Source organism: Phacochoerus africanus, chromosome 14, assembly GCF_016906955.1.
Source record: "Phacochoerus africanus isolate WHEZ1 chromosome 14, ROS_Pafr_v1, whole genome shotgun sequence".
NCBI lineage: Eukaryota > Metazoa > Chordata > Mammalia > Artiodactyla > Suidae > Phacochoerus > Phacochoerus africanus.
Genome location: NC_062557.1, coordinates 47,881,781 through 47,909,462, shown reverse-complemented (window position 1 = coordinate 47,909,462; position 27,682 = coordinate 47,881,781). Strand labels below are relative to the sequence as shown.

Genomic DNA, 27,682 nt, shown 5'->3' with positions numbered 1-27,682 from the left:
TTTGCTTAGCTTCTGATGGTAAATTTTTAAACTTATAAATCTATGTGGGGAGAATTGACATCTCTATGATAGTGATTCTTCCAATCCATGCACATGGTTAAGTCTCTCCACTTATTTAGGTCATCTTTGATTTCTTTCATCAGCGTTTTGTAAATTTCAGCCTGGAGATCCTATATGTATTTTATTAGATTTATACCTAAGTATTTAGTTTTCTTTGGGAGTATTGTAAATGGTATTGTGTTTTTAATTTCATTTTTTACATACTTATCTCAGAGCTTTTTGTGCAGAACAGTGGAGTAGTCTGAGGTTTTTATGTTCATAGCAAAGGAGAGAGGAAGAGTTGGAGTTTGAAACTTGAATCACAGGCATCTGAAAAACAGGTATGGGAACAGTGGATTCACATCCCAGCTTTGACACTTCCTGGCTTTGTGACCTTGGGCAAGTCATTTGACTTCTCTGAGCCGATTTCCTCAAGTGCCAGGAAGAGAGAATAATACCTCCCGTGCAATCTGTTGTAATGCTCTGAGAGTGCGCGCGCGTGCGCGCGCGCACACACACACACACACACACACACACACACAAATGCTCTGTGCCTAACACAGGTCTCACCATATCTTAGTTATTATTTCTGGCCACAGTAAAATTGTCATTTATGACCCACAGATGGAGAGACAAGTGTACCTGCTGTTGGGAGCAGCAGATGTTTTCTTGAATCCCTTCGTGGTGCTAATTTTCATGGATGTGAAATCTTGACATAGCTCTTGTCCTCAAGAGGCTTAGAATTTTGTTGGGGAAACATGCTACGTGTATAAAAATTCCAGCAGTTGGCATCACGTACACAGTTCCAAATGCGTGGGGCAGACAGTGGGTGCTTCAGAGAGCTTTCTCTTCCTGGGTTTTGTTTGCCCTTTTGTACCTGTTCAGCGAGGTGGCTTCTGGATGTTGCTGCTGAGAGAATGTGTGGGGGTGGGAGGGGGTGTGTACAGATTTAGGGGAAGGGAGTCATGTGGGAATATGTAATTAATTTTTATACTTTCCCCAGTAAACCATCGACCCTTTTTATGATGTCATGAGGGATTCCTTAATTTTGCAGCTGCTTCCTGATTACGTCAGAGAGGAGCCTCTCACCCCACAGCCTGGAGCTGCACTCATACAAGAATTGGAAACAAATGAAGTGCTGAATATCTAATGGCTTCCACAGGGAGAGCCAGTTCAGACTTCCCAGGCTTCCTTCTGCAAGGTCTTCCTCAAGTATTTCTGACCCCCTGAAGTGTCTTTGTTCTGGAAAGACAGGACTGGCCCAGAGCCAAGTGGGTGGGAGCCTGGGGACTCCCTGACGCATACCTCCCCCCTCCAGGTGTTCTGCAGTCCCACATTCTGCCCGTTTCCTGGATCTCATTTGGTGGGTGTCACCCTTTTGAAGGTCTCAGGATCCTCTGGAACCTGCTGAGATTATCAGCGAGAGCCCTCCCCTCCCCGCTTCATCTCCACCTGCTCATCTCTTCGTTTTCCTTCTGCATCGTTTCTCACATCTGTGTGCTCCTTTGCGTTCCCTCTCCCACTTTCTTATAAGAAAGACCTTCCATTTCTTTGGCATTATAAAGTTTATGAAATGCTCTTCCTATAATTCCTCTTAATCCAAACAAGTTCACATCCCCTTAGCTACCCAACCAGTTTCCTTCCCTGTTACTTTTTTTCCAGCTCTGCTAATCTGTCCTAAATGCTTCAACTAGACTAATCTTCATAAAGTAGCCACCTCTGCCTCACTTAGCAACCTGAGCAACTGCCCTCCTCACTGCGTGTTCCTTACTGTGTTGTCATGGGCCCTGTGCTTTGTGGTCCCTGTCACAGGACATGTCAAGGACAGTGCTCATAGTCCGGGTACCTGCCTGGTGTGTCCCTACCTTCGTGCTTCTTTAGCACACTCGGTTCCTCCTTCATCCTGTCGGTCTGTCTTGGTTCATCTCTTGCAGCCCTGCTCAGAAGCGCCCTCTTCCATGAAACCTTCTCTGATACACACTAGCTGGGAATGATTTTCCTTCCTTCTGGTGAGAGGAAAGCATCTTATTTCCATCTTCCTCATGGCATGTAATAGTACATTGTCTTGAGTTATAGTTAATTGGGTGTCTGTGTATGCTTCCTGTCTTCCCCATTAGAAGATCTTCTTCTCACGGACAATATCCTGTTTTCCTTTCTGTCCTCCACAGTTGGGCTAAAGAAACAACCTTGGAATTAATGGGAGAGGTCACTCTTTTTTAGGAGGTTGGGATTTCCTTTGCCCAGATATCTACCCGCTAAAAGAAGTCAGAGTTTTCTAATCCTGGAAAACGCAGAAGGAGTAGCAGGCAGGACTGTAGGGGCTCTTAGGGAGGAGATATTACCTTTCCTCTGTCTTGTCTCAGATGTTCCTTGTTTGGGGCTATGGATTGCCTTCCACCCAGCCAGCCTGTTGTTGTGCTGCTGTGCGGAAATAATTTGCTTGGTGCATTAGTGCCTGTTTTTTCTGACTCATTCATTCTGCTCCTCAGGGAATAAAATGATGCCCTGATGGCGTGGACATCTCTGCTTTTGCTGTGAGATTTTTGTCTGGTTCCTGTACAATGACTGACTCTTCCAGCTCCCTTTCTGCCAGCAACTGCCACAGGGAACTCTGTGGCCCCAACAGCAGCCGTCGAAAGATGCTCTCACTGCCCACTTCCTGTAGACAAGGAGATTTTGGTGGGCTGCTCAGGAACTGTGCCAGCCCTGTGTCTGACTGCTGACTGACTCATGAGAAAAGCAGCCTCATGTCTGAAAGATAAGAGCCAACAAATCGCCTCCAGGTGGTGTTAGTTTGGAGGTGACTGACCATTCACTTCCTCTCTCCGGGAGTTGCTGCTGAGGGCAGAATCAGCCAATAAGTGGTGTTGCCTACGTTTTTATCCCGCTGTTAATTAAGGAGCTGTGCAAATAGTTGGTTCCCTCTGGTGGAGTGGCTAGTGGACCGCAGTGCCCTCTGAATGCCTTCTGTGGCTGTCAGGGTATCAGACTTATGTGTCATCCATCCTGTGTCTTCCCTTCATTACTCTTTTCATCCCCTTGCCAGGAAGCTGGCTCTGTACACCAGGGGAGCTCTGCTTGTTCCACTGCTGCCAGATTTTTCTGTGACCAGCCGAACCTCATCCCTGCTGATTTGGTTTCCTCCAGATTTCTCACGGACCCAGAAGTTGATCAGAAGTGATGGTTCTGAACCCCTGTCTCTCGGCTGGGCTCAGTGGGTCCGGGCAGGTGGGCCTGCCCCTCCTCCCCTCCTCTTCCCTCTCCCCCCTCCTGCCTCACTCCCGTTTCCTGCAGGAGGACACTCTGCCATCCTGGAGCCGTCAAGCACAGCTTTGCTTTGGCAGCACCGTCGCGCACACACTGGTGGGAGAGGGGACGTGTTTATCACTTTTCCTGGAGATTATCTGTTTAAGCACTTCTCTGACAGTTACAATAACAAGGGCAGTGTGTTGTGTTTCCCAGCAGAAGGACACTTGCTGTTGAAAGATGTATAGCACTAATTAGAAATACATAACATCCGGCCACATGGCAGCCTTCTCCCGGCCGCTCCATTTCCTGATTTCATACAACTTTGACGACAGTTGGTTTATGTTTTCCATGAATATGTTCTCAGAAAAATGAGAAAGTCTCCCTGTTACCTAGGAGCCAGAAGAGTATTTCTGCTTGAGCAGGTATTTGGGCAGAGGAATAGTGGGAGCTGTGGTCACCTGCCCACCTGAGAGCATGTGGGAAGGGGCAGAGCTAAGTTCAGACCTCCGGCGACTCTCTTGGTAAGAAATATTTCCATCTGACTTCCTTCGCCAGAACCATCCCCCTACACTCTTGAACGAGCCTGCTTTTGGAAAGAAGGGGAAAGGCTGTTTCACAATGTTAATGAGTTCCTCAGCTCATGTCAGGCTCCTGCTACCTGACACAAAGCCAGAGGAACCCAGGCAAATACCAAGGCAAACAATGCTTTTTCCTTTCCCCACCCCACATCACTTGTTGGCCTGGTCCAGCCCAATTCTAGGGATATATATGGGCATTTGTAAGTCTGGGGCTGGTTTCCTAGGCCCAGCCCCAAAGTGGGTAGACCTGGGAATCTGGATGCTATTTTCCCTGCTTTCTTGTATAAGAGCGGGTACTTCTCAGGGACTGGCATCCTTGGACAAGCCTAAGTGAGGTGAAGGGCATTTTCTGAAGTGAGATGTCTTTCTCACTGGAGGCGGCCCTGGGTCTGAGCTGCCATTATTACTTGAGGGTAAATAACTGCCTTTTTTTTTTGGCTACCCCGTGGCATATGGAGTTCCTGGACCAGTGGTCATATCTAAGCTGCAGTTACGACCTGTGCCACAGCTGGATCCTCTAACCTACTGTGCCGGGCCGGGAATTGAACCTGTGTCCTGGCACTACAGAGATTCTCCTGATCCCGTTGCACCACAGCAGGAACTACAGTAATTGTCTTTTTTTTTTTTTTAACCCATTTGAAAGGTCCCAAGATTGCAAGGCCCCTGTTTTATTTGTACCTTTGTTCTTTAGCTCAGGGTCTGTAGATGTTCAGTATGTTCTTGTGGTACCGCTGAGCCTTGGAGGAGGGCCTGCCTTCCAGAAGGTTCTCTACATGAAGGGGCTAGAGAGCTGACTGAGACCCAGGCATTCTCACCCTAGCTTTGATACTGCCACCTGCTTGATCAGAGTGGAGCAGCCTACTGGTTTGTACCATCGGCCAGACCAGAACACAGCAGGGAGTGCTGCCAGGTCCTTCCTAGGGAGAAGGAGGGGGAATGGGGCGGGGAGGCTGAAGGGTTGAGGTGACTTGACCATGTCCAAGAGCAGCGCAGTCATGACGCTGCCTTTTAGCTGCCGCTCTGAGAGGTAGTTGAGCCTTTCCAGATGCAGCAGAGAGGCTGCAGTTGTTGCTACCCGACCTGGTCTCTAGACCTTCTTGTAGGAAGCTTTAAAAAGATGCCAGCCTAGACTCCCCAGAATCTTCAGTGTCATTTTTTTTAAGCAGGTCATTCTCCCCCTTGAGCCCTAAATCCAGAGTCTAACCTGAGGTTGCCATTTATCATAAAAATAGAGGCGTCTTGGTGAAAGTCATCTCCCTTTGGCCCATCTTGTCCTTATCCAGGCTAATGAGAGTGTCTTCTTGTAGTCCTGGGCTCCTGGCAGCCCTTGGAGCTAAGATTCCCGTCCCTTCCTATCCCTTCTGAGGGCCTTCTCTGTACAGGTAACTTCTGCCTGAGACGCTCAGTTGACATGGGGACACTAGTGTGTACTCATTGTGTCAGCTACCAGGCTCTGGCTTCCACTCATCCTGTCCTAACTTCCTCTCTTCTGGACTCACTCTCCCATTCTGGGCTTTGTTGCCGATTACAGGCAGGATGCTGGCAGTGCCTGGCAGGGGCCTAGGCCGAGCCGGGGTGGTACAGACAGCGCCGTTGCCTATAGTGAGGGTGGAGGAGAGAAGCTGGCAACTGCCCTCAGGTTGGCTTACACACCTTCCCCTTCCCTACCCCACCCTCCATCCGCTTGGTTCTTGAAGGCTTGTTTTCTGTCTCTTCAGCAGACGTTAAGGGCCTCACCAGAAGACTGAGAGTGGTGATCTATTCTAATCACATGGATTGTTACCACTTCCTTACTGCTGCCACGTTTGAATTGGAAAGTTAGAGGCTGGCGTTTGGGACCACTGGGCATCTGGAAGGCTGGCAGAAAAGCCACAATAGAAGATTTGCCACACCGATGCTATTCATATGTTGGGACCTTCTGAGCAGCAGCCTTTCCTTCTCACTCCCAGGGCTTTCTAAAGTGGTTTGGGGCTGGCTTTGCAGACTCCAGTCATGTTTGATTCCGAGGCCAAGGAGGTTAGGAATAACTGTGGTTGTGTAGCATCTCCCGAAGTCAGGACTTCGGTTAGGTCCTATCGAAAAGACTAGTGTCAGTGAGGAGAGAGGCGGGAGGGCTCCCTCTCAGCTATTGAGGTCAAAATGCAGGCAGGGACAGAGATCAAACGTGTGGCTAATTATCCTTTTAACACTTGGAGATTCTGAGAGTTCTCCTGTATCACAGAGGGAGTTAACAGATCAGCTGCTGCCAGAGCAAGCAGGCCTGGCCCCTGATTCCATCTCCTGTGTGTATAGGCTGTCGTCTCCTCTGAGGCTGCAGGCTGGACGGCTGCCTTCTGTCTGTTACCTGTTCCTCTCAAGTCTGGGTGAAGTAGCTCTCGGGGGAGCCACTGAAGGAGCCAGTACAGGCGGTGGCTGGAGGGTGTGTTTGTGGCTCCCTCTAAGGAATAGCCCTGGCTGCCACCAAGGTGGCTCCTTTCCCTGACCTGCAGCCAGAGGAAGTTGGCCGTCTGAGACGGCGAGGGGGAGAGGGTGCTAGTATTGGAAGACGGATTTATTTTTTAGCCCTGGGGGAAAGAATTTGTGAAAATTAAAGCTAACTCTGATTAAGTGCTTATTATGTGCCATGAACTGTCCTGTGTAAAGTTAATGCATTCAGTGAAAATAGGTGATTTGTAAGTGTCATGTGTGTTCTCTGAGGAGAGACAGAGGGAAGAATGGAACCAGGAGTTTCCGTCGTGGTTCAGTGGTTAGCGAACCCGACTAGCATCCATGAGGACACGGGCTTGATCCCTGGCCTCGCTCAGTGGGTTAAGGATCTGGCATTGCCGTGAGCTGTGGTGTAGGTTGCAGACTTGGCTCGGATCTGGTGTCGCTGTGGCTGAGGTGTAGACAAGCAGCTGTAGCTCTGATTGGACCCTTAGCCTGGGAACCTCTATATGCCGCAGATGCGGCCCCCAAAAGACAAAAGACCAAAAAAAAAAAAAAAAAGGACCCAAATTCAAGAAGATAAAGTCAGAATTTGTATTTTTCTGATCTTGGTGGTGGTATTCCCTCTGTCTGTACATTAGAGAGACTGGGTTAATGAGACATGACTGCTTGTTCCTATGGCTGCAGAGGCAACTAAAGGGAGAGAGCATGCAGCTCTGACTCAAACAGCTTGTCTTGAGGTAGCTGGTCCTGGGGAAGTGATGGGATTACCCAGTTTACACAGGCGAGCCCTATAATACCCTGATTGGGTTCTCACCCACAGGCCAGGCAACGAGGTAAGTACTTCACGTGCATTACATTACTTAGCCCTTCAGCTGCCCTTCAAGAGAGGGAATCTCACAACACCCAGCCTTAGCTGAGGAAGAGGAGCTCAGGGACGAAGCCTAGTCGGGTGGGGAGGAGGAGCCCTTGGCCGCCGGGGTGCTGATGGCATTGCCTTTGCCTCTCCTCAGACTGCTTCTCGGAGGAGTGCCGCTCTGTGATCCAGGAACAAGCCGCAGCCCTGGGCCTGGCCATGTTTTCTCTCCTGGTGCGGCGCTGCACCTGCTTACTTAAGGAGTCGGCCAAAGGTAAGCAGATGAGGGGCCCCCTCACTGACCGGAGGGCTTGCCAGCTCCTGGGCCCCGGCCAGATGAGCTCAGAATGCCACGCTGCTTTCTCCGTGGCTTCCCCCTCTGCCCTGCGCTTCCTCTTCCCAACATCCCCTCTTCCTTTTGCCCAGCTACCCGGTCCCACCGCCTCTGTGGCCCCCTTTCCTCTGTGGGGAACTCTGCCCTCTCTCTCCTCCTTTAGTAGTTAGGATTTTCACTCTGCCTCTGAACTGCTGCGTGTTCCTGCAGCTTAAAGACAAAAACAAAAGAGAAAAGTGAGTTTGTTTCTGCCAGTGTTCACAGTTGATGTTTGGATGCTCCCTCTCTTCAAATGTCCCTCGTGGTCTGGTACCTTGTGGGGGCTATACCTACTGCGGACCAGCCGTCTCAGGAGACTGCCTGGACCAGAGCAAGGGTTCTTTTTAGCCCGTGGGTTGAACCATGTCTCCATAGCCTTTAAGGCCTCCCTTAGAATTCCAAGCCTGATGGCCGAGTCACGCAAGGTAGGGCTGAAGGATGCACCTTTCTTTCAGCTCTTGCATCGGTTTTGATGAGTAGTCAGGCCCCTCTGTTGTTCTCCTGCCACAACTTTTTATGAATGCCCTCCAGCTTCTGGGGCTGTGTTGGAGGGAGGGTAGGGGTAACTTTATTTTGAAACAATTTCAAATTTACAGAAAACTTGCAAGTATAATACTAAAAACTCTTACATACCCTTCACCAAGATTCCCTCGTTGTTAATATTTTAGCATGTTTGCCTTAAGTTCTCTTTCCACACACACACACACACACACACACACTTAATGCTTATTCTTATATTTCTTCTGAACCATTTGTTGTAAGTTGCAGACATGGCAACCCTTTCCTCCCAAATACTTGGCTGTATATTTCCTAGTCACAAGGACATTCTTGTACATAACAGTACTGGTATCAAAATCAGGAAGCCAACATTGATAGAGTACTATTATTGAAGCTACAGACCTTACTGAGTTTGTACCAATTGTCCTAAAAAAAAGTTTCTTTCCGGTCTAGGATCCCCTCTAGGATCATGTCATGTCTCTCGAGTTCCCTTCAGTCTGGAATCGTTTCTTGGCTTCCTCTGTCCTTCATGATATTGACATTTTTTAAGTGTATGGGCCATTTATTTTGCGCAATTTTTAGGTTTTTCTGGTATCTCCTCACGATCAAATTCAGGTTGTAAAGTTTTGGCAGGAATCTTGGTGCCATCTCAGGACAGCTGAGGGAAAGCTGAGAGTGGGGGCGGGGACAGGTGCTGGCAGCCAGAGTAGTGACCTCAGCCAGGCCCCAGGTGGAGCAGAGACAGCTGGCTGCAGGGCAGACCCAGTGCACTGGTTCTCTCTTTGTCCTGCTTTTCAGAATCCACTTAGGTGCTGGCACTTGGCCTTCGCTTCCGGGCCCAGCTTTCCTGTGGACTTGGTCTCCCTTCCCTAAGAGCTTGCTGCCGTCCCAGCGCCCCCGACCTCACTCAGGGGCCACAGCAGACGTAGGCCCAGTTCTCACCCTTTGCCTCTGCAGCTCAGCTGTGCTCTCCTGAGAATGAGGAGGACCAAGATGACATCAAGGTGTCGTCCTTCGTCCCGGACCTGAAGGAGTTGCTCCCCAGTGTGAAAGTCTGGTCAGACTGGATGCTCGGCTACCCAGACACCTGGAATCCTCCGCCCACCTCCCTGGATCTGCCCTCACAGTGAGTCAGCCTCGGCTCCCCCGTGTCCCCCTGGCTCCCCTTCTGGTCCTCCCCCACCCCCACCTCCCCATCCCTCTGGTCTCTGTCTTCCTGCTTCATTTGAACTTGGGTTTTCCCCTCCCTGAATGCCTTCCTCGTCCACTGATGTGTTAGGCTGCTTTTGCTGGTTCCCCAGCCTGTTCTTCCTCCTCTCTCAGTGTCTCTCTCTCTCTCTCTCTCTCTCTCTCTCTCTCTCTCTCTCTCACTCCATAGCTTGCTCTGTTTTGTTCTTGTCTTTGCTCTTGCTAATTCGCACCACATACTCACTGTTCTCATTGTTCACACTCCCTGTCTCTGCAGCTGCCTCCTGAGTCTGGGTGGTGTCAGCCAGTGGTTGAGACGTGTCTGTCTCCCTTTTAGTTTATCTCTGTGCTGCATCTCTCAGGCGCTCTCTCACGGCTTTGCTGCTGTCCTGCGCAATCTGTCTCCTTGCCTTCCTCTCACGACACTGTAGTGTGTAGGGAGGGGTGAGAGCATGCACCTCTCTGTCCCACTCTGTCCCTGTCCCCACAGAACACCCTGCCCCATCTCCATGTCTCCATGGGTCGGCATGGGGTGTGTTGGTCTCCAGAGTATGTGTGCCTGCTGGGCGTGTCTGTGTAGATCTCTGTGTGTTCGTGTGACCTTTTTCTCTCTTTATTTATTTATTTATTTATTTATTTTTATCTTTTTGTCTTTTTAGGGCTGCACCCACGACATATGGAGGTTCCCAGGCTAGGGGTCGAATCGGAGCTATAGCCGCTGGCCTACACCACAGCCACAGCAACACGGGATCCAAGCTGTGTCTACGACCTATACCACAGCTTCTTAACCCACTGAGCGAGGCCAGGGATTGAACCTGCATCGTGGATACCAGCCATATTCGTTTCTGTGGAGCCATGACGGGAACTCCTTTCTCTTTTTAAAAAGTTGTGATAAAATATATAAATGAGAAAGTTTTTTAGGGTCACACCTGCGGCATATGGAAGTTCCTAGGTCAGGGGTTGAATTGGAGCTGCAGCTGCTGGCCTGTTACACAGCCACAGCAACATAGGAGCCGAGTCTGCGACCTACAGCAGAGCTAACAGCAACCCAGACCCCTGACCCACTGAGCAAGGCCAGGCATTGAACCCGCATCCTCATGGATACTAGTTGGATTTGTTTCCGCTGAGCCACAACAAGAACTCCCACAGTTTGCCATCTTAACCATTCAGTGCACAGTCAGTGGCATGGTGCATTCATGCTGTGTACCGTGTAAGGCTGTTTCTTATGTTTGTATCTGTGTGTGAATTACAGCTCTGTGTCTGGGTCTGGTTGTCTATGTGTGTCTGGTTGTTTGGGTGTGGGGGTCTGTGTGTAGTGTGTATTTGTGTGTTATTGAAGGGTCTTTCACATGCCTCTCCATGTCTTTGTACATATATGTGTCCATTCGCTGTTTCCGTATCTTTGTCTGCATCTCTGCCTAACCTTGTGTGTGGCTCTCTTTGCAGGGTTCATGTGTCCCCATGAGCAATCTGTTTCAATGTGTGTCTTATCTCTGTGTCTTTCTGTCCATATCCATAACTGCATCTGATTCTGGGTCCATGTCAGTCCATGTGTGGTTTGGTTCTGTTCATGCCTCTCTGTGTGAGGCTGTGTCCTGTGGGAGTGTGTGTATATGTTCCTCAGCGCCTGTGCCCTGGCCCTCCTGGGGCCGTGTCATGTTTGTCGTGACTGTGTGTGTCAGTCGAGGTCTCTCTGTCAGGGGCCAGGGACCGGGGTCTGTATATGTGTGTCTGCCTGTATCCACCTGCCTGCCTCTTTGTTTGCCTCTATTTGTCTGTCTCTGCTGTTCATGTTTGTCTGTATCAGGGGTCAGCAAGCTATGGCCCATGAGCTAAGAATGGTTTACATTTTTAAATGGTTGAAAAAGAAAATCAAAAGCTAGGATTTCATGACTTGTGAAAAGTATATGAAAGCCCCATTTCAGTGTCCATAAAGTTATGGTAGAACACAGCCATGCTTGTTTGTTTACACTCTGTCTGTGGCTGCTTTCACACTGCAACAACAGAACTGAGAAGTTGTGACAGAGACCGTATGGTCTACAGAGCCAAAAATACTTACTGTCTATCTGATTACAGAAAAAGTTTGTTGGCTCCTGATCTATGTCCATATTCCCATGTGTACCATTCTTCTGTGTGTTAGTGTTGCTGTGAGTGTGTGTGTGTTTGCACAAGAGTGTCTTAATGTAGTGCATGTAGGCACTTGTCTCTGTTGACTCTCCATCTCTCTCTCCCTCTCCCTTACTCTCTCTTCCTATCTCTTTCTCTCTCTGTTTCTCTCTTACCTTCCTTTCTCCCTTTCTCCTTTTCCTCCATCCCTCTCTCCCCCATCCTCTGTGTTGTGGTCTCTGGCAGGTGGAGTGTGCCCAGAGTTCCTTCAGGCTCGGTGTTGGGTGTATACATGTGTGTTTAGGAACAAGCAAGCATCCATACCCAGCATCTCGTCATTCTTCTCCAGGGCTCTTCTCTGGGAGGGGAAGGTATGGGAGGATGGAGGAGGGCTATCTAGGATGCTGCCAGTGGCATTTCTAGGGAGTGGGGAGGGCTGTGTCTCTGGACTGGGGGCCACCCATGTAAGTCTCCTGGACTCATGGGTGACCCAGAGAGGGAAGGCTGCAGTGGAGATTCTGGCCAGCAGTTACTGACCTTTGTGTGTGAACTCTAGAGTCCTCACATGTCTTCCTTGCTCCTCACCCCAAGAAGCCCTGGACCATTAAGGCTTCCCTCCCCTGCAGCCCCGACCCCAGCTTAGCTCTCTAACCAAGTGGCTGATACAGTATCAAAGAAGTTGCTGCATCTTTCCTGAGAACCTTTCGAGGTTTCCAAAATGCACTCCAAGCTGAGGCCTCGTGAACCAGAGTTGAGCCCTGAGCTGGGCAGCTGTGGCCACACAAAGGAACAAACTGATCTGCTGGCTAGGGGCAGCTGTTTCCCAGCAGTGTTCCCCAAAGAGTTAACATGTACAGCCTCAAACTTTTCAGGCCATTAATCTGCAATGCCGACGAGGCAGTTTGGAAAGAAACTGACAAGGAAGGTCTCTGCTCTCCAAGTATCTGAAGCCACTGCTTCTGAGCATGTGCAGGGCCACAGAGTGTTCCTCCCTTCCTCTGGGGGCCGAGGAGGCAGACCACTCGTCCCTGGAGCTTGGGCTTTCCCTGGGTCGCCCCCACTCCAACCGAAGGTCCCTCAGATACGGTCCACCCAGCCCCAGTTTACCCACCTCCTGGCCCTGAGACCTGTTAACTCTCTTTTGCGACCTGTCTCACTTCATCCCTCCTCCCTCTCCTGTTCCCTTTGGCTTTTGTTTGGCTGAGGAAATGGAAAGCTCACACAGGAAGTGCTGGGCCTCATTTGCTTGAGGTGCTGAGTCTGTTTTCTCTTTGGATGCTGCAGCAAATGGCCCGTTGCCGGCTCATGCGAGCTGCTGCCCATCTTTGGGCAAGGGCTCAATCTGCAGCTGGGCACGTGCTCTGTGCTACAGCCATCCCCAGCTGGGCTTCACCTCCAAGGCTGCAGAGAGGCACGGGGGTGGGACATTTGAATCACATTTGCTTAGTCTTTTCAGACTTTTCTTCACAGGGAAGGCAAATCTGACCACATAATAGATGGGATCTGAGCTCCTAGTAAATGGGTTCCTGTAGCTGTAACTTACTTTTTGACGGTCCAGTCTAGGCTAGAAAGTTGGGGGTGGAGAAGAGTCCCCTCTACACTGTCTGTCTTTGCAGTTGGGATCAATGACTGGTTGTCTCTGGAATGCAAGTTTAAGCATAAAGGAGAGGCTTTGCTATCCCGGGGCGACCACGAGGCGTGGTGGATTGAGGGCTGGTGCCACTTTGGGACCGCGCATACCTGGCCTGACCACCCCTGAAGGTCATTCCACCTCATGGCCTTCCAAGCACTGGAAAAGTGGAATCAGAATTTACCTCCCTTCTTTCCAGTCCCTCTCATAACTGCCTGACACGCACGGAGTGAATACTCACCCGGTTGAGAGAGTGGCAAGGTATGGTGGTTCTGTGGGTTGCAGAGTGGCATCTTACACCCACTGATCTTCCATTGTGTGGAGGCTTTTAAGACTATAGCGCATAGCATACTCCAGAGAGTTCCATAGATGTCAGAACAGTAATCCCTCTGACACTCTTAAGGTCCTTGTGTTGCTCTTCATTTTGGAGGGTTTAGGAACGCTCTCGAGAGAGGAGGAAGGAAACGGCTTCCACTTAACGCCGCTCCTGTGTATGTTTTCAGTGGTCTTTGCCTGCGTGTGCTCTCTACAAAGACACATCCTCATCGATCCTAAGATAAGGTGACCAGATAACCTACATTTCAGTTTGCTTCTCTTCCAGAAATCCCACTCCCAAATTGTCGCCTTCATATATTTGGATCCTTATTTAATCTTCCTCCCTTCCTTCCTGGTCTTCCATTATGTTACTGTCTTTGCTAGTACAGTTAGAGTCATTTCAGAGCATCTTCCACTTTCCCCGGGGGAATTCCAGAGCACCTCATTCGTCTCCTTGGTCCTCTCCTTTTGCCTGTATTCCTCTTCTTCTTTTTGGTTAAATTTACTTTTTTTTTTTTTTTGGCAGTAGCCACTTAGGCACACATGGACTACTTAGAATGATGACGACAGAACATCAGTGACACTGCAGAGTGTCCAGGGCAGGATTTCAGGGCCATTTGTGCCTTCCCACACAGTGGCACTTAGTAGGTATGTCTGCTGGGATCAGCACCCAAGTTACTTGACTTCCCATTTGTATCTGCTAAGAGCTGTAATAGGATGGCTTTACATCCCAGGAAATTTTTGGTCCAGAGGATTGTAGCAGGGTGTGGAAAGTTGCCTTGAGCCACTGTAAAAGACAGTGTAGAGTGCTTTGGTCGATTTAGAACAGACCACAGTGTTCGGAGGGGCCATCTCCTTGGGGTGGGGGAGGAGCGGGGAGCACAGTTTCTGGGCGAGGCCTCGTTAGAGGGGAGGGGCAGCTCCTCCCCGTGTTACCAGTGAGCATGAGGCAGGCTGTGAGTGTCAGGTGGTGGTGAAGAGCAGAGCAGCGGGCCTCCACAAGCCTAAGCGTAGCCCCCTTGCATCCCAAGACCTTTGGTGAGGCCAGGGCAGTGGGACAACCTACCTCATTTCATAGTCTCTGCTGAAGCCAAATCTTCCCTCATCTTGATCTCTAGTTCTCAGTAAGTGAAAGAGTCAGGGGACTTTGAGAACATCCAAACCTAGCCCAGCTGTGGCAGTTGGTTTATTGCTTTCAGCTGGTACTTGAACCCAGGTCCTGGTCTTGGAGGCTTTCCCAGGTTTAATCCCCAGAGCTTTCTCTGCAGCTGTATGACACTGCGCTGACCCCGAATGAGGATAGGAAAATAGAACCAGTGCCAAGCCAGAGTCTCTTTTTCATTTGGAGTCTGGCTGTCTGCCCATGACCAGGGTTACATAATGGGAAACATAGCTGGGGCTCTGGAGAGCCCGCGTTTCACCAGGCTGCCCAGACCTTCGCATTCTGATGCTATATATCTTCCTAATTGTAGCTCGGATGCATTTATCACACTGTTGGATTGGAGTACTGATTTAAAAAGAAAAAAAAAAGAAAAGAAAAACCCTCCAAAAATTCCTGGACTTGCTGCCTTTCCATGGCTTGTCTTGTATAGTCTACAGAGCATGCTGGAAAAGGTTTGTAGGGAGCCCTCTGAGGTGCTGTCACATAGAGAGACATGGGGATATGTAGGGAGTATGCAGTAAGCTGATTTCCGCAGGGAGCCTACATGTGTTGACCCTGCAGACGAGATAGAAATTCCTGAGCTAAAAAACAGCTCCTTCGCTCACCCTCAGAGGGCAGCTCTGAAATAAGAACTAATCCCAAGTCTAATCGGCACCCCTTCAAGGACGCTTAATACGTCTTCCCAGAAGGGCATTTTAGGAGGTCACTAAGTAATAGTCCATCAGCACTTCCCTGAAGGAAGTGGTGGTGACTGTGGGAAGCCCCTTTGCTACCCTGGCTCCCCACCCAGTCTCCTTGGCTCCGGGTTGGGGCGTCAGCACTATAGCCTGGCACCAGGGGGTTCCTCTTCCTCCAAGTGCTGAGTGTGGGGCACACGTGATCTCTCCCACGGCAGGAGCCTCTGCCCCCTCCCCACTCCTCCCCCAGGACTTCTTGTGAGAGGAAGGGGTGTTGGCCTAAGGCTCCAGTCTGACCCCAGCAGGGTACAGCCGCTGACCCCAGGGAGAGTACTTTCCAGCTCTGGGCTGAGGTTATTTGGGTCCAATGTGTGCTAAACTAAGAAGACGTGTTGGAGTGGTTACAGCTAAAAATTTAGAGAGGCAGGAACCGTGAGAATCCGCACCAGGGAGGCCGCCAAGGGCTCCACTCATGCCGTGGAGATGTCGAGGTCCCCTGGGGGCTGCTCTTTCCCAAACACACAGTACTGATGGGTTTAACACACCATGGTGATGCGACCCAGGCCATACATCTGAATGCAGCTTGGGAGAACTGAAGTCAAATAAGGCACTGACCTAGAGAGCGGTTCGGGGAGGCACAGAAGAGGTACTTGAGAAATCCTGGAGTGAGGTTACCGTGACCTGTTGTTGGCCATAGGGCTCCAGCTGCACTGCTAGAACATGAAGTTTATGTTCTTGGAGTGGTGTAGGTGACTGAGTCTCAGGCTGATTTTGCCCTATTGGGCAGACTTAGTTTAAGTTGGGCACTCTTCCAAGGGCCCAAGTTGACTCGTTCGTGTTAATTAGAAAGGCAGAAAGGATCTTCTTTAACGGAGTCTCGTATTTTTTAGTGGTTACCTAATAAACAGCTATTCTCCTTGGAGGATGGTATCTTGCTACCCATGTCTTAACTCCTAGAACAGTGATCCCTGATAACTTTATCTCCTGTTTATATCATGGTGGCATCTGGAAAATACACTGTAGTTTCTAAATCTCAGAGAGCGCGGCACAGATCTCTCCCCACCCCCACCCATCTCCACCCCATCCTGTTGAGCTGCCCAGCCCTGATGCCGGAACCAGATCCTCAGCCTACTGAAAACAGAGTTGGCATGACATCTTGGCTTTCCAAGGGGCTTCCTAAGCTATTTCAAGCCCGGGTACTGGTCTTTTGACTCTCCCAGACTTCTTGGATTCAGGTCCATTTCTGCTATTATCTGCTCACTCCTGCAGTTTTCAGCAGTTGGGTGGAACGTCCTCTAGGGCTGCATTGGTCTTATGTGTTTGCCTTGGAACCCCATGTGGAGGGTTGTGGGCTAGAATATGATGGCCCATAGGCAGACAAGTTTCCAAAGAGGACATTACACATCTTCAGAGCATTTCTCTTCTGTGGCCTTTTGTCTTCCCCTTTTGTGTCTCTAGTCCATGGACTCTCTCTTTTTCAGGTTCCTTGTGCCTGGTTTCTGTGCCATCTTAGCTGTATTTCCAGAGATCCTCACCCCAGGAACCCAAGAACCAACTCATTTCCCATCTGTACTACTTCTCTGATCTTCCATAGCTCCAAAACACAATGCAGGGCTTCTTCTCACTGAACTCTTTCCGGGTTTGTTCTGCAGCTGTGGAGTTTGAATGTTAGTGTTTAAACAAGCTGGTATTACACAGGAAATGGCCACCTCCACAGGCCCCTGCAGGCTTGTAACATGGGGTCATTGTACTTGATATTAATCACCAGTCAGCCTGTTCCCCCAGTAAAAATTTGAAGGGGTGTGTGAGGGCCCAATCCTCCTTAGACTTAGACTCCTTAGACAGAAGGATGGCCCGAGCCCTGGTCGGGCCTCCACTTCTCCATTCCGTCTCCCCCTCTTGATCCTGCCGGGATGGAGTTTGCAGAAAAGTTCATACCTGACCTCTTGCCTATAAAGCTGGCAGATCTGCCTTTCTTTCTGAGTTCTAGGAAGGAGATCGATTATTGTGGTGTAACTTGCCTCACATAATTCACACCTTAATCTTTCTGAGCATGCTGTCATTCAGTAACGTCTTGTTTGAGGACACTGCAAAACTGTAGAAACACAGAACCCCTCTGGTTCATCTGAGATCAGGGCTTTCTCAGTTCCTTGAACTGAAGCTGCTTTTCTAATGCTGTTTGCAGGACTAACCATAGCCTGAAGGGTTAATCTGATTCCCCAAGTCAGTATACCCCCGCAAATAAGCAGCCAAGAGTGTGTGTTGGTTCATTTCTGTGAAATGTGTTTCCCTAGTCACCTGGGCTGGCCTGGGCTGCATTGTATCGGCCGGCAGCTGCACTGCACTCAAACTGACAGCTACATTAAACCTTGGAATTCTGAGGCAATAAAAAGTAAATTAACTCTTATTTTTTTCCCTTCCTGGTGGAGTAAGGGAATGCATGTCTGTGGGGAAGTGAGTGGGCCTTGGTCCTGAGCGCATACCTCTAACTAGCCACTGCTGGTCCATCCCAAGCTAGGATCTGGCGTTCAGACTCCAGCAGAGGTCTGCTTTCCTGGTGTGTGGTGTGTTCCATAGGGTTGGGCCACTGGGTCACCCTGCAACTGCTGATCTCTGCTCACTAGTCGCGTCGCAGCTGCCTGAGAGGCTCCTTTGCCACAATTCTGAGAGCCACAGACAGAATCATTGGATGCAGTTTCATATGCTCTGGCTGCCTTGTGTCTGCTTGGTGAAGAATGCACCCTAACTTTTAGTAGGATTTTTTTGGGCTCTGGGAGCTTCCCCAAAATATGCGTTGGGACCAGAACAAGCCAGAGGGACTTGCCCGAGCCCATAGCATTCTAGAGGGTTCATTTAGAACCAAAGAGGGCTTGAGAGTGTCTGAAAACGCTTTTGGGGAGTCTTTTCCCAAGCATTTCTGAAAGAGTGGGAGCTACAGTTAAAGTTCCTCATAGCCCCCAGAATTTGACTTTGGGCTCCTTGGCCCAGGCCAACTTGAATCTTTAGAGTCGAAGGGCTTGCAGTGGGGTGAAGGTTGGAAGGCAGTCCTCGCTGGGATAAGGAACTGGAGCAGGAAAAAGCTAACTTTTCCCCTTCTACTCAGACAGGAAACCCTGTGTTCACCCACGGAACTGACCTCTCAGCCCAGGGGCCTGACTGGGGTAAGCTGAGGTGATGTCGCTCAGGTTCCAGGAATTACCTCATCCTTTTGCAGATATCTTAACTTTTGAGCTCAGACATCTCACCTCGTTCTTCAGAGTACTTCTTCCTTTTGGTGTTAGTTTCCTGATACTCCCCTTTTCCCACCCCCTCGAGGAGTCACCGTATGGCCTCTGGGTGCCTAGTCAGTTGTGTTTGTGTCTGTATGGTGCTTAGCGAGGGAGGAGATAGCTGATGGTGAGGTGTGAAGTCCCACTGAGACACCAGAAGAGAGTAGCCACTCAGGACAAGACCAGTCTGAAGGGATCAGAGCAGAAATGAGCTTTCATCGGGGCACTTCCTGCAGGAATACACTGCGGGAAGGTGTATTCCTTCAGTTCTGCTCAGTCTAGCTGGGCCTTTAGGCCACTTCACCTTTCTGAGTTGGGAACTTGGGGACACTTCCTATGTCTTTTGGCATCAAGCTGATGTCTTACAAATCAAAAGTAGGGCAGGAGCTCTCATCCACTTCATTTTTTCAGTGAGTCTTAAGGTTTTGGCACAAGGTGGGTGGTAATGGGCAAGAGGCAGATGTGGGCAGGGGTCCCTAGTGGTGGCCAGGAGTCTCTGGGAGGAGTCAGTTTTGGTTTATCTGAGCCTTAGGGGACAGGGGAGCATGGTAATGAGAACCACATGGTACCACATATTTCTTCGTCTTGGATCCAAGATGGTAGGGGTGGGAGGATGAGAGAGGGATGTGGGGCCTCCCACTGTGGCAGCCGTGGGTAATTTTCTGCCGCCTCTCCCTTGCTGAAGATGCTGCTGCCCACCCTCCCCACCCCCGGCTATGTCCTGAAGCAGCCTTGACCTGCACGGCACCAACCAAGGCCCCCAAGCCAAGAATTCAGCTGGGAGACTTTTCACCTTCTTCCTTCTCACTGTCGTCTTTCCTGTTTATTTTCCAAATTGCTGCTCTGCAGCCGAGCAGTGCCTCTTGGCCAGAGCTCACCAGCACTGTGGGATCAGACTCAGGCAGTGGGCTCAAGTGGCCAGCAGGGCACTGGGGGAGGAAGCGGGGAGCTGGAAGAGCCTCCCTGTGCGTCTCCCATGGGCAGCGCTAACCTCGGAGGCGGCCCTGAGCAGCCCTATCACATCCGGTGCTTGTCTCTGCAGCCGGGACCGGAGGATAAACTATCAGAGCTGTGGGGCAGTGCATCATTCCTCTTATTATTTTCTTCTCTGCAGATGGGGTCGTGGAAAGTTCAGTTCCTTTTAACCCTCGAAGTTCTGTTTATTCTACAGCTGGTAGCCTGAATGCCGCGTTTCCCATTACATCACAAAGGGGCTCAGGCAGATCTCTGCACTGAAACGTGTTGCAACTGTTTATTTTTTTCCATATTTAAACATTTCTGACAGCCAAACTCAGCCGAGCCAAAAGATGGAGCTTTGTGAATGAGTCTGGTTGTCGGTGTCTGTGCAGAGAGAGGCTTTAGAAAGCTCTCGTCCCTCCGGTGATTCTTCCCAAACATGTTCCTTTTCCTGGGCAAAGCCTGCAAGGCGAGCTCCTTGTGCAGTACACGTGTGTTGATTATGTGCCGTTGTGTGATTAATGGAGCTGTGTTCCGCCCAGTTCCCAGGACACTCTTGAAAACAAGATGTTTCATTTCATTGCCTTTTCCTAGTGCAGTTATTACAGTAAATAAACCAGTGCAGGCTCCTTCCACCTGGAGCCAGTCAGGGAGTCCCCACACCTCTACTCCACGTTCTCCCCCGGCATCACCTTCGGTGCCATGTCCCTTGAATGTCCTCTTTTCTGCCGTCTCCCAAAGGCTCCCAGTCTCCAGGAGAAACGAATTGCTCAGGTCCGAGGCCCCTCCCTGGCAGATTTGGCTCATGCGCAGTAACTCCTCTGGGAAGATTCCAGGATGTAGCTCGCTCTTACAGCTCACTTTGCTTCTTGCCGCTCCATCTCTTGCGCCTAATTGTAAAGTTTTTCTTTGTTATTTTATGCAATTCCCTCCTTTTAGAGTGCAACTTAGCATCCATAGAGCATTGCTTGTTTCAGACTCGCTGGTTAGGTAGTCTTCTGGAAAAGAAAGCCAAGTCTTGTACAGCCCGGGGCCTATAGACTTGGCAGGCCCTGGATCTGACCACAGTTTGGCTACTTGAGCTATGTCCTCTGCAGACAAAAAAGAAAGCTCTAAGGATCCTTATTAGCACCCACCAAAGCAGGGATCTGAACCACAGTCGATTTTTTTTTTTTTTGGACAAATGGTGGTAACAAATGATTCTGCCTGGAGTTTGAAGTGGGGAGATCCAGACCTTGCATTTTCAAGATTTCTGCTCAGGTTCAACCAGGACGTGGTGATAATGCAGTTAGGGATGACCAGCCATCCCAGTTTGCCCAGGACTGAGAGGTTTCTCGTGACATGGGGCTTTCCGTGCTAAAACTGGGACAGTCCCTATATCTGACCTTCCAGAAGTGAGTGACAGAAGAGGGAGTGGGATGAGGATGACCAAGGTGGCCCTGGTACTGGTTCATCTGCTGAAATGCCCGGGAAACTTCACCCTCCTGGGAGGATCTTGGCAGGCCAGATATGAGGTGTTTGTCGGGTGTGTGTTTGTTTTCCTACTTGTATATAGGAGGAGATTCCCCCCCCCCCCCCTTTAGGGCCACACCTGCAGCATATGGAAGTTCCCAGGCTAGGGGTCGAATTGGAGCTGCAGCTGCCGGCCTACACCACGGCCATAGCAACGCCAGATCTGAGCCATGGTCTGTGACCTACACCACAGCTCACAGCAACGCCAGATCCTTAACCCACTGAGCGAAGCCAGGGATCGAACCCACGTCTCCGTGGATACTAGTCAGGTTCATTACTGCTGAGCCACAAGGGGAACTCCTAGGAGGAGATTTCTAAACATTGTAGGGGACTAGGGTCGGGGGGCGGGGGGTAATAGCCATATGAGTCTGTGGGGTGTGACCGGCCCCTCTGACCGTGAGGAAGGCAGGGAGATTGGCACTGTGTTGCTGTCTGTGTGGCATATACTTGGCTGGACAGGAGTTGGGGAATTCTGGGAGCCGCCCCAGGCACTGGTTGTCTTGAGTGTTTGAGTAAGTGTCTCAGGCACACTGTCTGGAAAGGTGACAGGACCTGCATTAGGCAACTGATTCTCTAAATTTTTTTTCCTTTCTGGTTAGGATTAAAAACTCCCCTAATCAATTTCAACTTCGCATAGATGGACACACACCCACCAGATTACTGCCATGAGTGCACAATTTTGTATCCTAGCTTTCTGAGTTAGATTTCCTGGCAGATGCCACCCATAGACAACATTTGCCACAAGTACCTCCCTGCCCACAAGTGCTTAGAATACTGTAACTGGTCCCTCTTTAGAGCTGCTCTTTTCTTACCTTATGTCTCACAGGGTTGCTGTGGATGTGTGGTCAATGCTGGCTGATTTCTGTAACATACTGACTGCAGTGAATCAGTCTGAGGTGCCACTGTACAAGGACCCGGACGATGACCTCACCCTCCTTATCCTGGAAGAGGATCGGCTTCTCTCGGGCTTTGTCCCCTTGCTGGCTGCCCCTCAGGACCCCTGCTACGTGGAGAAAACCTCGGATAAGGTCAGGCCCAGGCCAAACATCCCTCCCCATTCACCCCTCCTCTTTATTCTCCAGACTTTTTTATTCTTGGGAAGTTTTCTGTGCAAACGGAACATGATTAAGTCATTGAGAAGGGTGTTAAGGGAAAATATCGACCTTTTAGCCGCTGACATCCAGCTCTGTGTCCTGAAAAAAAAAAAAAAAAAAAAAAAGCCCTCTCAACTTCCTTTGGTGTGTGTGTGCGCTCGCTGGCATGTTGTATATACGATCATTTCCTCACTTGTTTAAATAGTGCAGCTTGTGTTGGCAGTGCTCTCACTCAGCTCCAAATGGTTTGCATCATGCTTAAAGCACCCTCCTTCCTCCCCCCTCTCCGCCTTCCCCCCAGCCACAAAACTCCGCACTAGGAAAACAGCCAGGGCTTTTTCCCTTCTCTAAGGAGGAGAGTGATAAATAGGTGACTAGAGAGAAGCAGACACCATGTGTTAACTTACAAAAAAAGCTTTTAGGAATATGAAGCATTCCCCGCTGCCTGGTTTCTATTTTTCTTCCTCCGAGGACTGTGTTTTAACCTGAACTTTTTCCTTGTCTGTCTGTTTATAGAAAACAAAGCCCATTGCCTGTTGCCCTGGTGGGGACTGTGAAACTCTGAGTCTCTGCCTAACAGTTGGGTCTGTGGCCAGGTGTGGAGCGTAGGGCAGTCCCTTCTGCTTCACATTCCTGTGTGGTGGTTGCTGGGCTGGGGAAGCTGCACCCACAGACCCCTGGGAGCAGGTCCCTTGTGCCGAGCAGAACTTGGCGACTGACCTCTCTGCAAAGTTGTTGGCGTCACGTCCCCTAGAGGGGAGCCTTCCGAGGAGAGTCCACAGGTTGCTTCCACAAGGAATTGTTTTGAGCCATGTGAAATGTAGAGAGAGATATGGGGTAGATTTTTTTATAAGTCAGTTAAAACCAAATTCCAAACATAAACTGCAAATATGAGAGATTTTATATTGAATACGAAATTTTTTTTGGCTTTTTCTTAGTGAGAAAAGAATATATATATATATGTTCACTGGAGAGAAGTAAAAAGAAGAAAAGTATCCACAGTCCCTCTACCCAGTGGTACCACAACTGCTGTTTTTGCTGATTTTTAACTAATAGTATATACACACAACACTTTTTTTTGTTAACACAACTGGGGGTCATATTATACATGCTATTTATAATCAGCTTTTTCATTTAATATCTTTTAATGTTTCCTTACATGGAATCATTTTCGGTGATCACTTGGTATTCTCTGCTATACTAAGCTTTCTTTAGCCAGTCTTTGCTTTATTGAACCACGCGCCCACAGCATGTGGAAGTTCCCAGGCCAGGGATCGAGCCTGCACCACAGCAGTAACTAGAGCTACAACAGTGACAACACCAGATCCTTAACCACCGAGCCACCAGGGTACTCCTGCCTGAGTTTTTGAACTTCTATAAACAGAGAAGTGATTTCTTATAGCAGAATTTTTATATATATATTCCCTTTGGTTAAATCTCTGTAGTTAGGTAAAATGTTCTAGACATTGACGTATCAAAACTCATACTCTTTGGACACATTTAATGGCTCATCTTGGGAATGTGAAAACCTCTCAAGAGGAATATTCGTTTTGTGCTTTTCCAATGAAAAGGTGGAATGAAATCCTACTTTTTTAGCCTCAGGAGGGAATAACAATGGGGAGTTGTAGTATGTGAGGCTGAGGACAGCTAACGAAATTTAGGCTTTGAGGAGCTGACAAACTGGGCAACCGTGGCTTAGGCCGGGGGAGTCCGAGCATGGACTGTTCTTCTGTGAGCACAGGGTGGTCTTGATTCTGGAGGGTGCTTTTGGGAACTGGCTGTTGGGTTAGCTGTCTCTCAGTGCAAAGGAAGGAAGGAGACCTAATCACACTTGGTAAGCCCTATCTTCTCACCTCTCTCAGCTCTAGTATGAGCATATGATACATGTGTATGATACCGTTTGCAGTATGAAACAATATATGATAAGTGTACGACCTGATCAGAGAAAGATACAAAGTCAGAGGTCCGTGCCCTCAGCCTGTGGTTGTGTGTGAATCATAGGCTGACCCGGGCAGTTGCAGCTCACTGAGACTAAGGTAGGTCTCTACCTCAAGGACTGTGAAATAGGTGTGTCCAACACAGCAGCTCCAGATCCTGAATTTCTCTCCCCCAAACCTGGTTTTTCTTCAGTCTTCCCATCTATTAAATGGTAACTTTAACTTTGGGGTTATTCGTGTCAGAATTCTTAGGGTTGGGGAGTTCCCGTCGTGGCGCAGTGGTTAACGAATCCGACTAGGAACCATGAGGTTGCGGGTTCGGTCCCTGCCCTTGCTCAGTGGGTTAACGATCCGGCGTTGCCGTGAGCTGTGGTGTAGGTTGCAGACACGGCTCGGATCCTGCGTTGCTGTGGCTCTGGCGTAGGCCGGGGGCTGCGGCTCCTATTCGCCCCCTAGCCTGGGAACCTCCATATGCCGCGGAAGCAGCCCAAAGAAATAGCAAAAAGACCAAAAAAAAAAAAGAATTCTTAGGGTTGGAATTCCCTCTGTGGTGCAGTGGGTTAAGGACCTAGCATTGCTACAGCTGTGGTGTAGATTGCAGCAGTGGCTCAGATTATCTGAAGTTCCCTGGCCTGGGAACTTCCATATGCTGCAGGTGCAGCCAAAAAAAGAAGAAAAAAAAAATTCTCGGGGCTATTCTTGGCTCTTCTCTCTTCTACTCACACCTCCCTATCTAATCTGTCAGCAACCCAAGTCTTCTTTCTTTCAAAATAAATGCAGATGCAACCCTTTCTTACCACTGCATCCTAGCTCAAGTCAATGAAATGTCTTTTCTCTGGTTCTTCCCTCCTCCTACTTTCCGGTCTTTTTTCAGCACAGCAACTGGAGTGATCTCTTTAAACCACCAAGAAGATCATGTCACTTCTGTGTTGACAGTCTGACCCAGCTCCTGCTGCTTTCCTAGTGCCCAGTATTCTTTAGTCACATTGGCATCCTTGCTCCTCCTCAGACAGGCCACACATTCAAGCCTCAGGCTCTTTGCACTTGCTTTCCTCCTAAACTGTCCCCCGATAGTTGTGTGGCACTTCCCCTCCCTTCTGAATGCCTCCTTGTTGGAGAGGGCTTCCCTGGCTACCCTGTATAAGATGTTACATGCCTTCCTTTTGCTTTTACTCTGCTTTATTCTCCACGGCAGGGAAATATAATATCTCTTAAATATCTAGCATGTGTCAGTCCCTGGAGTAGTTACTTCTGTCCAGTGTTTCATTGAGTCCTCACAGTATGCCTGCCAGGTAGGTATTAGTACCTTTATTTTGTGAAAGAGGCAAATGAGGCTCAAGAGAGGAGTGAAGAATGATGATAAACTCACTTGGGACACATCTCCATGGCTGACCCTCGAAGATTGGAATGGACGTGTCAGAGGGACTCTTTAGGAACTCTTGACCCTTTAGATATCTGAAGGAGATAGACATTTTCTACAGCTTCTAATGTTCACTGCTAAGAAATGTACCTCAAGGACTTTGTAGTAACCACGTGAGCAGTTTCACTGCTAGTCACGATTAGTCACATGTCTGGTCCGGTCTGGGTGCTCACTCAACAGGCGTTGGCTGAGCACACCTACATTACACTGCATGAGAGAGCCAGACATACAAGGCAGCTACCCTCCTGGTTTGGAAGACAGTTTATGGCATATGCAAAGATGTTAAGAAGCAACCTAAGTTAATTTGAACCAATAGTTAAGGAGGACCTGTTGAAATTTTGTTGCGCTGGTAGTTTCCCAATGAAGACATTGCTTAAGGAGCACTGATTTGGCGCTAACCTGTCATTGTATTTCCCAGGCATATACTGCAGAACTCTAGTTTTGAAGGTTCTTAATTGTTAATTTGAGGAGTTCCCGTGGTGGCACAGCAGCAACGAATCCAACTAGGAACCATGAGGATATGAGTTTGATCCCTGGCCTCACTCAGTGGGTTAGGGATCCGGCATTGCCGTGAGCTGTGGTGTAGGTTGCAGATGTGGCTTGGATCTGGCATTGCTATGGCTCTGGCATAGGCAACTACTGCAAGACCTCTTGATCTGCTATACTTTGTGAGAAGGATAGCCTTTCCAATCTTTCCCAAACTTGCATCACCCTTGATCTTTTTGATTTACTGAACATCTTAATGGACTAGTATTCTGCCTAAAAGAAACAAACCATAGTAGAAAACCCAGGTGTGGGATAAGCAAGAGATGAGAAGACAGGTTGGGATTATCCAAAAGTAAGATAAAGAGTACAGATTAGGGTGAAAGCAATAGAGTGGATCTGGTTACATTTAGAGAGAAATATCACAGATGCTGAAAATTAGAACCAACTAGGAGAAAGTGATCTTTGATTCATTGAGTGACTGCTAGTCACCTAAATTCAGAGGTTAAGTAGCTTACTCAAAGTCATGTAGCTAAGTGAGGAAGTATAGGATTATAATCCTTGTCTCTGTGACTTCAGAGCATCATGTTGTGATGATTGGATATCTAGGATTTGCTTCCAAATAATCTGCAGAAGGTTAGCTAGTGTAGATGGGAGAAAAAAAGATCAAATATTGATCATTATCAAATTAGAATAATGGGTACATGGAGTTTATTATAGTATTCTGATTTTTGTATATGATGAAATTTTCCATAAGAACATGTTTTAAAAGAACAAATAAAACACTATTCTTTTTGCTGCATTATAGTGCATAAGCATAAGTGATTGAAAAAGTATTCAAACCATAATAATAATAAAAGTTTTAAGATTTCGCATGTTTAATCATGTTTCAGGCACTGTAAGCTCTTAACATGTATTCCTCATTGAAATTTCAGTAACCCCGTAGGCAGATAGAAGTGATAAAAAGGAAACTTTTAGGAGAAAGATGTTGAGTTCATGTTAGGCATTAGCATTAAAAAAGCTTAATTATCATCTTCAAAATATATGCATGTGACTATATAGCTATAGGTGACGCTAAGCCAGAACTTACTTAGTGACAGGCCCTGTTTTTTCTTGGCTTTAAAGCTGCAGCCATATTAACCATGATGTTTTGAGAACCAGAACATTTGTGTCATAGATGTAAGCGATTGTCATTCTAGCATCCCCAGGTAGATTAACCTGTATTCTTTGTCTTCCTGCCCATTATTGTCTTAGCAAGAACTTAAGTGAAGAACTTTCCAGCAAGCTAATACCAGAGCCACTCTTTGGCTTGATTAGGGAATAAATAATGTCTTATTATATTTTTTTGATAAGATTGAATATTTTATTTATTTGTTTGTGTGTGTGTGTGTGTCTTTTTGTCTTTTTTTAGGGCCCTGCACCTGTGGCATATGGAGGTTTCCAGGTTAGGGGTCCAATTGGAGCTGTTGCTGCCGGCCTACCCCACAGTCACAGCAATGCCAGATCCGAGCTGTGTCTGTGACCTACACCACAGCTCATGGCAACGCTGGATCCTTAACCTGCTGAGCCGAGGCCAGGGATCAAACCCGCAACCTCATGGTTCCTAGTTGGATTAGTTTCCACTGCGCCATGACGGGAACTCCTTTTTTTCTTTTCCTTTTTTTTTTTTTTTTTTAAGTGTTCCACTTGCGGCATATGTAAGTTCCCAGGCTAGAGGTCTAGTTGGAGCTGCAGCTGCCAGCCTACACCACAGCCACAGCAATGCGGGATCTGAGCCACATCTGCAACCTACGCCACAGCTCATGGCAACGCCACAGCTCACAGCCAACACCAGATCCTTAACCCACTGAGTGGGAGCCAAAGATTGAACCTGCATCCTCATGGATACTAGTCAGGTTTGTTACCACTGAGC

The 27,682-nt window shown here is 48.7% G+C and overlaps 1 protein-coding gene across 1 annotated transcript in view; it reads left to right on the top strand.

Moving 5' to 3' along the window:
- Positions 1–27,682, top strand: part of SMG6 (SMG6 nonsense mediated mRNA decay factor) — a 216,607-nt gene that overhangs the window by 97,587 nt on the left and 91,338 nt on the right. The window contains exons 11-13 of the mRNA XM_047757942.1: positions 7,307–7,423; positions 8,978–9,146; positions 21,663–21,864. Of these exons, the coding sequence (XP_047613898.1) occupies positions 7,307–7,423; positions 8,978–9,146; positions 21,663–21,864 (488 nt within the window). The remainder of the gene's footprint in view (positions 1–7,306; positions 7,424–8,977; positions 9,147–21,662; positions 21,865–27,682) is intronic.